The following is a 13,461-nucleotide window of genomic DNA, read 5'->3' as shown; positions in this document are numbered from 1 at the left end:
GGCTTTGACTTTCGGTTTTATGTACCAAAAATGGCAAAGAACAAAAAAAAAAAGCATACAAAAAATATAGGAATTATTTTTTAGTCAGCTTAAGGAGGAAGTTAAGTGAAAGAGAGCGAGATGGAGACAGACGTTTTAATTTAATTTCATTTAAAAGAGAGACCAAAATCTCCATGTTTTCTGTGTGTTGATTGAGAGCTGTGAATAATTCTCAAGCAAAAGTTGGATCAAAGTCAGGGCAGGAAATTATGACGCAAACTGTCCATAACGAAAGTCCAAAAAGTTTTCCCTAAAGAGAGAATAAAAATAATGGAAAACTGGCTATGAAAATGTGTATGTGAATGACCAAGAACATTGAGTAATTTGTTAATGCTTTTATTTGGTTTACAAGCTATTGCCTGATTTTTCAGATTGTATTTATTTATTTTTGGACTCTAGTTCTTTTCAATTTCATTTTTGAAAAGGTCAAACCCTTTTGGCCTTATCGATTGTGTGGATATTTTTACTCAACTTTAAGTTTTTCTTTTCGTGTGTGTGTTTGTATATGCGATATTATCGCCTAACAAGCGGAAAATGGCAAAAGCGTTGGGAAAACTCTGCGGGTAGCAGGGAAAAGTGTGCAAGGTGTGGAAACGGAAAACCAACCAACCGACCTTCTCAAGTTGACAACGACAAAACGCAGAGCAATTTAGATATTGATTTAGATAGCGTCTGGCAAATATGTTTCTTCACCCCCTTGGATTGTGTTTTCCGGACTTTTCCCTGCCTTTTTCCGATCGATATGTATCCCTGTAATTGGCCATTGTAACATGTAATGATTGATATGGGGGAAATATGTGCAACTTTATACAAAATAGTATATGGGTTTTAATCCTAAAACCATTTTAAATGAATAAAACATTGGTTTTTCACTCTAAATGTGATTTATTTATGGCTACAGTTGAATATATAATTAATTAAAGGAATTTATATACAAAAATTGAGAAATTTCGGAGTATAAATATATGGTAAAGTGGGGTATAATGAACTAGTAAATATTTAAATTTAAGTATATATAAATTATACTATATTTATCCCTGGGTATCAGTTGCTTCTATCCATCTTCCTGAATTTTTTTAATGATTTATTCAAGTGCAGCATTTCGTTGGCCATTAAACGTTTTGATTTAATCAACAAACAGCAGAGTAATATTTGCAAACTGTTGCTCATAAATTAAATTGGTTTAAAAAAACAAGTGAAATAAATCAAACAAGCAGAATATTTATTAACTGAGCGTTGCAAATAAAAAACAAAATATTTAACCATAGGGGAATGAGTGTATTTTACTAAAGTAATCACATTAAAATTCAACATAAAAAATTAAGGCAAAAATAGAAACAAAACTAAGAGGAAAAGTAAGGGAAAAGTGGCGTATACGCAATTTTATTAAACAAAATGGCTTCAATTCCGGTTGTTGCAACACTTACAAGGATTTTTATATGTCAGTCTGACTCTCTCTCGCTGTCTCTTTCTCTTACTCTCTTTCTCTCTCTCTCTCTCTCTCTCTCTCTCTCATCTGTCTGTCTCTTGAACATCCGCTTCCATTTTCCTTTTTCCCGCAGACCATCTGCTGTCTTCTTGACTAATTTATATGTGCATATTAAATTAGTCGGGCGAGGCAAAAGTGTCGCGCTAGGCATTAGTTCACACTTTCCCCCCCTCTCTCTCTCTTTAGCCACAACAACACCTATGCAACACACACTAACACACACACAGCTGGCTCAATCTGTTGTCTTTCATTATTTAATTGCCACTCTTCTTGGCAACATTTGGCAAGGAGCAAGGAGCACACACATAGACACACTCATGGGGCGTATACGCAATGCGGCAACAAAATAATCAAATTTTGATGGAAATCTAAATGCAGCAAATGTTGCAAATTTAGTTGAGACTCGAAAAGTGCATTTTAAGGACATTATTTAAGGGGATTTTACATGAAGTAAAGAATTATTTTATTAAGGTTGCTTACTTTTTTTTTAATAATTAAGCGTAAAAAGAAAAAGTACATTGTATTTTACAAGTATATTTTATGTATAAAAGACAGTTAAGGAGAGTTAACATTTCAATATATTATTTTATAATATTAAATAGCCTGTTTTGTACTTTAATTTATATAAAATTTATAGTTCAAATTGAATATTTGTTGTATATAGAATTAAATACAGAATTGTATTAATAATTACATTTTGATGGAAATTTAAATGCAGCAAATGTTGCAAATTTAGTTGAGACTCGAAAAGTGCATTTTAAGGCCATTATTTAAAGGGACTTGATAAAAAGTTAAGGGTTATTTTATTTAGTTTATTAGTTACTTTACTAATATTAAAAGTAAGTAACATACATTAGATAATTATAAGCAAAATAATAGAAAAGAAATGGAATTTTACAAGTATACTTAATATTTATATATTAAGGAGAATTTACGTTTTATATATACCATTTTATAATATTAAATAGCCTGATTTGTACTTTAATTTATATAAAATTTATAGTTTAAATAAAATATTAATTTGTTGTATATAAAAATATACATATAGAAAGGTATTAAATGCAAAATAATCAAATTTTGATGGAAATCTAACTGCAGCAATGGTTGCTAATGTATTGAATCTTGAAAAGTGCTTTTTAAGGACATCATTTATAGGGATTAATAATAAAAAGTTAACGTATATTTTATTTATATTGCTTACTAATAATTAAGCAGAAAAGGAGAAAGAAAATTAAATTTTGAGAATGTTCTAAATATATAATTTAAAGTTAGTGAGAGTTTAATTTTCCATATATATTATTTTATTATATTAAATAGCCTGATTTGAACTTTAATTTATATATAATTTATAGAATAAATTGTATATTAATTTGTTGTATATAGAAAAAAATATAGAAAGGTATTAAATGCGGCAACAAAATAATCTAATTTTGATGAAAGTTTAAATGCAGAAAATGTACTTAGCCTTGAAAACTGCATTTAAACGATATATGATAAAGGGATTTTATATAAAGTAAAGAATTATTTAATGTACGGGCTTACTTTTCTATTAATTAAATGATAATTCATTTATTTTATTAAGCTTGGTTACCTTACTGACCATTAAGTGATAAAAAGTTAAGGAAATTTATATTTTTCGATTATATTTAATATAGAATTGACTGTTAGAGACAGTTACTTTAAATATATTATTTAACAATATTAAAAAGCCAGAACTTTACTTTAATTTATGTAGAATTTAGGGTTTAACTTTATTATTAATTTGTTGTATATAGAAAGATATATACAAATGTATTAAATAATACAATGCTGTTATAAAGTCTTGTTTGGTTTTATATTATATTCAAGGATATATTGAAATGCAGCTCAAATGAAGCTTTTATCTAGTTACATCTAGTTAATGAATCAACCCAATTTATACTCATTATTTATATCATTATTTATATTACATTAATTTATACTCATTATTTTTTAAATTTGTATTATTTTTTAATGTACTTATCAATTTTTATTGTATTAAATTTACAGCAACAATCCCTGAGTGACACAAGTGCAGCCAGCAGTGGCAAAGGATCTAAATTCTTATTGCGCAAACGTAAATCAAAGAAAACAACTGCAGCAAATTCAACAGCAGCTGAAGTGGCAACAAACACCAAAAAAGGTGGCAAAAAGAGTGAGTTTTAAAGGGTGAAAAAATTCGCATAAGCAAGAGGATAATTTAGTTATTATTCCCATAGCTTATTTTGTATTTTTTTTTAAATATATTATTAACTTTATTATCCTTATAGCTGGCAGCACACCATCTCAACCCTCGATCAAGTGCGTCCTTGTGGGCGATGGAGCCGTGGGCAAGACGAATTTGATCCTTTCGTATCTGGAGAATCGCTTCAATCCCGAGCACATACCAACGGCCTCAGACATTTATAATGGTGAGTGGACGTCGTTCTTTCAACAGGTCTCGTCTCTTCTCTTCCCCTCCAATCCCTCCATTCAAATGCCAAGATTTTTCCCGCATTTTCCCCACATTTTTCCTCGACCTTCGTTTCGATTTAAGGGGAGGGAAAGCGGAGCGAGTGGGACTCTGAGGCTTGGCACGTATATGAATTTTTCATTTTGTTGAAAACCAATTTGTGAAATCTTTACCCCGAGTTTTTCCGCGTGAGGGATGGGATGAGTTTTCGAGGAAACACAGTTGCCGGAAGTAGGCAAAAAAAGAAAAGGAAATTGGTGTTGAATAAAGGGAAAGGGAGAGGAGATTTACTTGAGACGAGGATAGAATTGCCTTGGCATCCTCATTGACTCCTTTTTTTTTCAAGTGTGTGAGAAGTGTGAGTTTTTCTGCTATTCACGAATTTTAATGAACGGAAAATTGAAAATGTTGTGGTAATTCAACACAAAATTTGTGTGGGTGTGTGTGTGTGTGGATACTTGACTTTGTTTTCCTTTTTTGGTATGAGGTTTCATGTGCAATTGATTGAATTATGCTTAACCCTTGGTTGCCGAAAATCGTAACCCCAGGCTGACTGCCTTTGGGCTGATTTTAAATAAAATTTTGCATGAATTTGCACACTCGAGTTTTTGGAGGCTAAAAATTCAGCTACTAAAAGAGATAAACTTAGTTATATAAAGTTTGGCCTTAAGGTAAAAGAGGAATAATTTAATATTTTACACTAGGTGGGAATTTTTTAGGTAATAATTGCGACATTTGAGCTTTAAAGTGATAAATTATTATATAAATATTCTCCAAATTACTTTAAGTTAGACAAAAATGTAGGAAACCTTTTAATATATACAATTTAAATATATACAAACTTTTTACCTGCTCTTCTGCTAATTTAATAACCAGCTTACTTTGTTTTTCCTCTGTTTTACTTATTTTTCTTTAGAGAAATGTAAGGAATGCAGATATTTTATTAAAGAGAACAACGTTTTTTGTGTACTTGAAGAGCGGCTTTAACTGCCGAGGAAGTTGCTTAAAGGCAGGATACATCAGTTAAGCGAACTTTCTAATCCTACAATACATCCTACATCAGTTAAGCGAACTTTCTAATCCTACAATATAGATTGTAATAGATAAATTTCAGGATTTACATTATAAAATTAGCATAGAAATTAATTTACTGAATAAGAGAGAGTATATAAAAGGCTCTATATTCTAATAGGAACTCTATTATCCTTTTGGTATATATATATATTTTCTTTGGCCTAGTTTTGCCTTTAAGCATAAGTTTTCTTTTGTTTTTTTTTTTTTTTTGCTTAGTCTATCCAACTAATTAAGTGAGAGCCAAGGATGTAAAAGGATATCTGCTTGGCTAATTGACTTGCTCCAAGTGCGTGAAATCGCTGGATTCCGTCTTTGCTGTTGTTGTTGAACAGACAAAAGGATATATATATATATATATATAAATATACTATATATACTCTATATATATCGCTGACAGATGGCAGCCTCAATTAGGTGTCAATAGGTGAGGAGGGGAAAATGCCCCAACAGCTGACTTTTGAGCTCACAATTACACAATTGCTCACTTGCTTTGTGTGTGTTTTCAATGGAGTTTTCCTCGTGAGTTTCCCCCCCCCCCAGCTGAGATTGACAGAAAGGAGGCAACCGCTAACGATGCTTTGCCTTTTGTCCTCTTTTTCCCACAGTTTTCCAGTTTCAGTTTTCTATTCCTTTCTTTAGTTCTTTTTTCTGTTGTGTTTTGTTCTCCTTTTTGGCGTAAAGCGATTTTCAGCTGAGCTGGCAAACAATTTCCCTTTTGTTAAAAGCGGTTAAAAGCATTGAATGCCTTTGTGTGTGTGTGTGTTGGCATTGATACCACTTTTCCTTTTTTTTTGGCGGGATAAATAAGGAAAAATAGAGGAAATCAGTGGCCACTGATAAGGCCACAATAGAGAGAGAGAGAGAGAGAGGTTTTAAGGGAAATTATTGAATGAAGATATTAATTAAACACCTTGAAACCTTGCTTATATGACTGGGAAAGCCTTACTAATTTATTTAAGGCCTGGCTTTTACTTTCACCTAAGACAAATTTTGTTAGAATGAATAAACTTTATTAAGGTGACTCCTCCTCCCTCCATCAATGTCAGGTTTCTTGTTTTTTTTTTTGGTTCTCTGCCCCCGAAAAATGTGTTCATGAATTTCATGCGCTGCACAAAATTAAATTTATTTTACATGAGGCCCTGCACACAGTGCAGGACCCATGGGTCGACCTTCGCGTTGCAGTTTCCCAGCCTCCTGCAGGTTTGTTTCATACAAAAAGAAAATGTAGGAAAATGAAGGAAAATCCCCGTGCAGCGGCAACTTTATTTACGCTGGGCAAACACAGTCGGACAGGTGGAAGGGAAAATGGAGGCTGTTTGCTGCTGCTGCTGCTGCATTCAATGAAAGGTAGCCATGATTAACTTTTAGATAGGACACACACACCACACACCCCACACACACACCCATCAGAGGAGGAGAAGGACTAGGTGTTCGAGGGTGTGCCATGCTGTATTCCAGTCGGCGAGGTCAATTTTGACTCAAAAAAAATCAGATAGGCCTTCCAGGATACAGTGAGGAAAATTAAAGGAAATTTCAAGTATTAAATATATAATTTACATATAAGTTGTGGAAAAATGGGCTTTTCTTTTTCTCTAATTTCAAATCATGTTTTGAATTAAGTTTAAAAACAAGTTCTAGGTTCTACGTGATCTTTTCTTTTTATTTATTTTATCATATTTCAAGCCATGATCCCTATTTTCACAATAAAGTTTAAAGTAAATTGTAGGATAGTTATCTTTCAAGTCATGTTTTGAGTTAAGTTAAAAAACAAGTTCTAGGTACTAATTAATCTTTTCCCTCTCATTAATTTTTTGAAATCATTTTCTCAATTTGTAAAATTAAGTGAAAAACCAAGTTAAAGGAATGTGATCTCTTCTCTTTCTCTAATTGCAAATTATGTTCTAGGTGATCTTTTCCTTAATTTCAAATCATGTTCCGAATTAAGGAAACTGATCTTTTTATTTTCTCAAAAAAAACTTGGTTTTATGTTTTTAATTTGAAAAATTAAGTTTAAAACCAAATTGTGGGTTTGTAATCTTTTCCTTTTCACTAATTTCAAGTCATGTTCTCAATATGAAAAATTAATTTCAAAACCAAGTCCTAGGTCCTAGGTCCAATGATCTCATCTTTTTTTTTTCCAATTTCAAGTCAGGTTTCGATTTAATTTTAAAAGTTCAAGTTCAAAGAAACTGATCTTTTCTTTTGCTCTAATTTAAAACCGTTTTCTCAATTAGCAAAATAAAGTTTTAAACCAAATTGTAGTTTAGTTATCTATTATTTTTAACTAACTTTAAGTCATGTTTTGAGTTAAGTTTAAAAACTAGTTCTAGGTTTAGTTATCTTTTCTTTTTCTATAATTTCTAGTCATGTTCTCAATTCGCCTATGTATAAAATCAAGTTGAAGAAAACTTTTTTTCTAATTAAAAACCATGTTCTCAATTTCCAAAGTAAATTTAAAACCAAATTCTAGGTCAGTTATCTTTTCCTTTTCACAAATTTTAAGTGATGTTTTGAATTAAATTTAAACCCAAGTTTTAGGTTCTAGGTAATCTTTTTCTTTTCTTTAATTTAAAGTTAAGTTCTCAATATGCAAATTTAATTTTAAAACCAAGTTCTTTTTCATTAATTTTAAGTATTGTTTTCAATTTGCAGATTTAAGTTTAAAATTCAGTTCTAGGTTAAGGATCTCTTCCATTTCTCTAATTTCAAGTCACATTCTCAATTTGCAAAATAAAGTTTATAATTGTAGGTGCAAAATTGTCCAAACTTTCCTCAAGTTTTCCAAGTGTGCACTCGTCCTGCTTCTCCTCTTTTACCCATCATTCAAATCATTTTCACCTGCGTTTAAATATGAATGTTCTTTGCTTAAAACACATGGGAAAAGTGGGTGTTTTTCCTTTTTTTGTTTTTAAAGAGTGGAAAAAGAGAGGGGAGGGGATTTCCCTTTACTAATTCACTTGCTAGAATTTTCCATTGCTAGTGCTTGCTGGGGGAGGGAGAGTTTTCCTACCTCTTGTCTTGAGTAGAGAGGAAAATGGTGTGTGTGCATATGTAGATATAGAAGCTAGATAGAATTAAATGGATGTTATCATTGTGCACAAAAAACTGGAAAAGTAAATATTCATTAACCAAAGACAAAAGTCTCCCAAACTCAGCGGAAAATATCCTTTAAAATTAAGCTGTAAAAGGTTTAATTAAAGGGAAAACTAAAATAATTAAAGTACTTAAGCACATTCTTATTAAATTAACTGACTAGAATATTATTTTATATTTATTTTTTTAATGCTTTATTAACCCAAATTATGATTTAGTTCCAGCTTGAACTTGATTTTAAATACTAGAATATAACCACACTTTATTTCTTTGCTAATATTTTCATATAATAAATCATCTTCTTTACTTTTGACACATTTATTTTATGTAGATCTCTGTGACAGAACATTGTAGTCTCTAAATCTTGACTTAACAATGTTTACCAATTTCGTTTTACTTTAATTTAGTTAGTGGTCTAGGCCATATTTCAGATTATGGCTTACTTATTTCAACCGCAAAAGAAGGAAGGGAAGGGAGTGAGAAGGGAGGAAAATGGCTGAAACTCAAATGAATTGGCAAAATTTCTGGCATTTGCAATTTTCCACCCATTGTATCTGTATATATGTATCTGTGTATCTGTGTATCTGTGGGTCAACCAGAGATACTACCTGTCGTAAAACGTGTGTGTGTGTGTGTGTGTGTGTGGAGAGTGTGTGTTGTTCAATGTTATGCCAAAAATGTGCACTTTGCGTGAAGGGGACAAAAGGATTGGTAAAGCATTTTAAATTAAATTAAATTAAATTCCAATAGAAAAGGATTGCTAAAGGGCAAGGGGGAGGGATGGGTTTCAGTAAAAGAGTAATTTACATATTTTGCAATTAAATTAAACCAGGCCACATACAAAAACACACACATACACAATCCCGATTGATTGATTCATTTGGCAAATAAACGCAGATCGAATAAGTGGTAATAATGATATGAAATTGCCTTCAATCTTTTAAAAGACTGGCTTATTTTTTAAATATTTGAGATAATTTTTGTATTTATAAAGAAAAATACAGAGTAATGTTGTTAAAAAGTCATATTTTTTAATATAATTCAAGCAAGCAAGCTTAAGGCAGATTTCTGCAATTGAGAATTTATACCTTTAAAATTAAAAGAATATACTTTCTTGGGCACTTTTAATGAATTATCATGTATTTAATTATTGTTGAAACTGTATTTATGAAGATAATAAATAGGTGAAAAGTATTTTTTAGTATTTTAAAATATGTATCTTTTAAGGCAATACATCTTTGACAAGAATATTTTAATATTCTTTTATTCTTTATATTATTTTATATTCTAAATTATAAATGTTAAAATATTCTTTAATATATTTCAATAATTTCTTGATAACCCATTGAAAGGTTTTCCTTTCAAAGTTTTGAATTTTCTCTCTTATTATTTAATCCTTTCTTCCTTTTAGCCGATGTCAATGTGAACGAGAGTCCTGTGCATTTGACGCTCTGTGATACCGCCGGCCAGGACACACTGGATCCTTTGAGGGAACTCTGTTATCCCGATAGCGATGTCTTTCTGCTTTGCTTTTCGGTGGTGAAACCGGAAACATTTCGAGCCATCAAAGCAAAATGGGCTCCCAAATTTGCCAAAACCAAGGCCGCTTTGATTTTGGTGGGAACGCAGGCCGATCTTCGCTCCAATTCGAATGTTCTTAATAAACTGCAGGTGGGTTTTGGTTCCTGATTTGATTTGATTTATGAATGCTGCTGCTTACATTAGTTATTTGTATCTGATTGTGATTGAAATATTTATGAAATTCTTATTTTATTTGCCTGAAGGCCAACTAAATTTGATTTCTTTCTTTTTCTTCGGCAGACAAATGGCGAGAAAGCAATTTCATATGCAGACGCCTGGGATTTGGCAACAACAATTGGCGCAAAATACATTGAGACTTCGTCAGCCACACAGGTGAGTGTAGTTTATCTAACTAACTAGGGAGAGGGGAAAGGGGCTTACCTCATATTAATTAAAGCCAAAAGGCAGACAAAGTCATTGCTCTGACTTCACAGCGACTGTGTGTAAACACTTGACAAAAAAAAAGGATGCTGGAGAAGCAAAAGATACCCTTTAGTTTTAGGGAATAAATAATTAAGTACATGAGTTTTTGGGAAACTTTAAGGAATATTTATGGTTTATAACTTAAAACTTTTACTAGTTTTAAAGGTAAATTGTAGTTAACTTTGGCAGAAACCTAAAAACCTCTGAATGAAACCTTATGAAGGGTATTTTTGGTAGAGTCACAAGATGCAGGCTTGGATAAAATAAAAAAAAAAACCCCAGCGAATTTCCGCAGTCCAGAGTCAGAGCCAGGGACTAGTCCTAAGGGAGCTGCTGCTCCTGTTCCCTGCTCCTGTTCCCTGCTCCTGTTCCCTGTTCCCTGCTCCTTTTCCCTGCTCCCTTTTCCCTGCTCTTGCTCCTTTATCTCTTTCCCTGCTCCTTTTCCCTGCTCCTTTTTCCTGCTCCTTTTCCCTGTTCCTGCTCCCTGCTTTTTTACCCTGCTCCTGCTCCTTGTCCTGGCTGCTTTGGCGTCATCCTTTTGAGTCCTCCTGTCACAGTGCCCGCACAGACAGACGCACAATAATCATAATTGTGTGGTTTTTCCCTCCTCTTTTTTTGTGAGCTTTCCCTGGGAAATGGGGGAAACCCTGTGTTTGCCCCAACACTTCCGAATGAATGAATGCCGCCGTGCATTGCACTCTGCGTGGATTTCCCCGAAGGTGGAAAATGTCCCATGTCCGGAAAAAGATGGCGACAACGAGAAGATGAAGCGATTGCAACAAATTATACAGCACTTGGCAGATGATGATGATGATGATGATGACAATTTGTTGCGAGAGTGGAAATAAGAACTATATGAATATATATTTATATATATGTATATATAATACCCCGATTAAGTTGCAATGCCTTTGGGCAAGTGGAGATGTCTGATTTTTGGTAAAGAAACTTCCGGGAATATATAAGCTGACTTTTGATCTCCCAAAGCGACTCAGAAACAGAGAGGGGGAATACAGAATTTTTATAATTTATGTCAGGGAAACTGTAGTAAAAATATAAATAAAGAGAAAAGAAAGAAGAAAGTTTGGTGTGCAATTTATGAGTAATAAAAATATAAAAAAAAAGGAATATGAAGCATATAATTAGTCTAAAGTTAAAAGCAGAATTTGTTCAAGAACAAAAGATTTATTAAAAGGAAAGAACTTTCTGTATATTTGAAATATTTGTATATTTATATTTATATATATTTATATTTATATATATGTACATATATTTAATTGTCTTTCAATTTATTTAAATATTACAAGAGCTTAATTTCAGCTCACTTTCACTCTACGAAATAAATACGTTTTGTATGCTTTAAATTGTGTAAATAAATTATGCAAAAGAAACGCTTAATGTTCTGCATAGATTTCCCATATTATGCATATATTATTAGCCAAAGGAATTTGAAACTGAATTAGTTTTTTGTTCTATAATTTTAATGAATGCACAAACATTGGTGTGTTAATTATAGGCTAAATATTTAATCTGACGCACAGAAGTTTGTAATTAGTGCGGCAGTATAACTATTTTTTATTTTTTGTTTTTCGCCTTATTGATTTAATTAGCCAGTGATTATTAATTGTATTATTTTCTCTCTATTTTGTTCGCAGGACAAAGTCAAGGATGTGTTCGACACAGCCATTTGGGAGGGACTTGTGCCCACCACCCTGCCGCCCACGCCCTCCTTTTGGCGGAAACTCTTTTGCCTGGCCTGAGGAAAATCAACACGATTCTTTATTATAATATATATTAATATATATATATATTTTTTTTATTAATGCGAATAACTATTTAATTGCGATTATTTATATATGAGATATATATTTTTTTTTTAAGAGAGACTTTCGTTAGCCGTGCATGCACACAGACTGATCTATATACATAAACTAAAATAAACATTAAAAAAAGAGAAGAAGAAGCTTATAATATATGAATTTGAACTGGTTTAGTTCATGCATTATATATTATATTTTTTACTTGTACTCATGTTCACTCTCACTCTTTGTAGTCTTAACACTATTTAAACATTATAAAAAACACATAAAAAACACACTGAACCATGTTACATCATTCCATCCATTTTAAGCATTACATTCTAAGCAAATATATATTTTAAATATTTGTATATCGAAGGCAACATTAAATATGAAAGCGAAACAAACAAATCCAAAAGTCAAGGTTGTCTTTTCTAAATTGAATTTCCTAAGGGGGAGAGACTCCGGACCTGACTTTCCGAATAATTTGGCTGCCTAATGCCATAAGTGCTGGGAAATAATAATAATAATAATAAATTCTCGAGGGTTGTCCGAGGCCTTTGCCTTCAACCCAGAAAACAACAACATTTGTCGCGACTCTCGGTAAAGTAAACACAACGCACATGCAGCAGTCTCTAAGGGGGCAAAGTTGAGGAAAATCCAAAGCTAAAGGAAAAACTTGCCAAGTTATCCCTGCGCCCCTTTGCCGATGCCCAGTTTATTAGAAAAAAACATGACAAAAAAAGAAAACATTCGGACAATAAGGAATTTACAAGACATTTTAAATATCTAAAATAATCGCCGCTAAAGGTATTTAACAATAAATGGGATTTGTGAAAAGTAAAAGAAGTTTTTTTTTTATACCCTTCCTGGGTATTATTATTTCAGTCAATGCTGATCAAAAATATATAAATGTAGTTTATTTTTACCTTTTTAAGAAATCCAATTATTTTTTAGATTTTTCACAATTTTAACGATGTAACCCCTTACATTTTTTTTTTCAAAAAATTGGAAATGCTTGTTTTGCTACCTGAGATGGCCAGAAAGATTCGCCTGTTAATGCTGATCAAGAATATATATAGTTTATAGGGCCGGAAATGGCACCTTTACTGAAAAATTTTATATTTTCCTCTGCAAGATTCTTAAAATCGAAATTTGTACTTTATAATTTTGTAGTATATTTTGGGACAGTCAAAGTTTAAAAATCGCATAACTTCGCCAAAACTGCACTAATTTCAATTCGGAAACCGCTCCTGAGTTAGTTGTTTGTCGCCAAACAAATCTGCATTCTAAATTTACCTTTTTATGAAGTCCAATTATTTTTTAGATTTTTCACAATTTTAACGATGTAACCCCTTTCATTTTTTTCAAAAAATTGGAAATGCTTGTTTTGCTACCTGAGATGGCCAGAAAGATTCGCCTGTTAATGCTGATCAAGAATATATATAGTTTATAGGGTCGGAAATGGCTCCTTCACTGAAAAAAATTATATT

General features: G+C 32.1%; 1 protein-coding gene across 4 annotated transcripts in view; it reads left to right on the top strand.

Annotated features, from left to right (window-relative positions):
- The window catches only part of RhoU (ras homolog family member U), a 63,376-nt gene extending 50,990 nt beyond the window's left edge, over nucleotides 1-12,386 (top strand). For all 4 annotated transcript variants that reach the window (XM_086838181.1, XM_086838183.1, XM_086838182.1 and 1 more), the window contains 5 exons: nucleotides 3,557-3,701; nucleotides 3,817-3,957; nucleotides 9,577-9,836; nucleotides 9,987-10,079; nucleotides 11,825-12,386. In XM_086838181.1, the coding sequence (XP_086694307.1) occupies nucleotides 3,557-3,701; nucleotides 3,817-3,957; nucleotides 9,577-9,836; nucleotides 9,987-10,079; nucleotides 11,825-11,929 (744 nt within the window). In that variant the 3' untranslated portion in view covers nucleotides 11,930-12,386. The remainder of the gene's footprint in view (nucleotides 1-3,556; nucleotides 3,702-3,816; nucleotides 3,958-9,576; nucleotides 9,837-9,986; nucleotides 10,080-11,824) is intronic.
- The last annotated feature ends 1,075 nt before the right edge of the window (nucleotides 12,387-13,461 follow it).

The sequence above is a fragment of the Drosophila serrata genome, unplaced genomic scaffold, assembly GCF_035046125.1.
Source record: "Drosophila serrata isolate PLE 108 unplaced genomic scaffold, ASM3504612v1 contig_347, whole genome shotgun sequence".
NCBI classification, from domain to species: Eukaryota; Metazoa; Arthropoda; class Insecta; order Diptera; family Drosophilidae; genus Drosophila; species Drosophila serrata.
The sequence above is the reverse complement of the archived record's forward strand: the minus strand, read 5'-3'. Positions and strand labels throughout refer to the sequence as shown.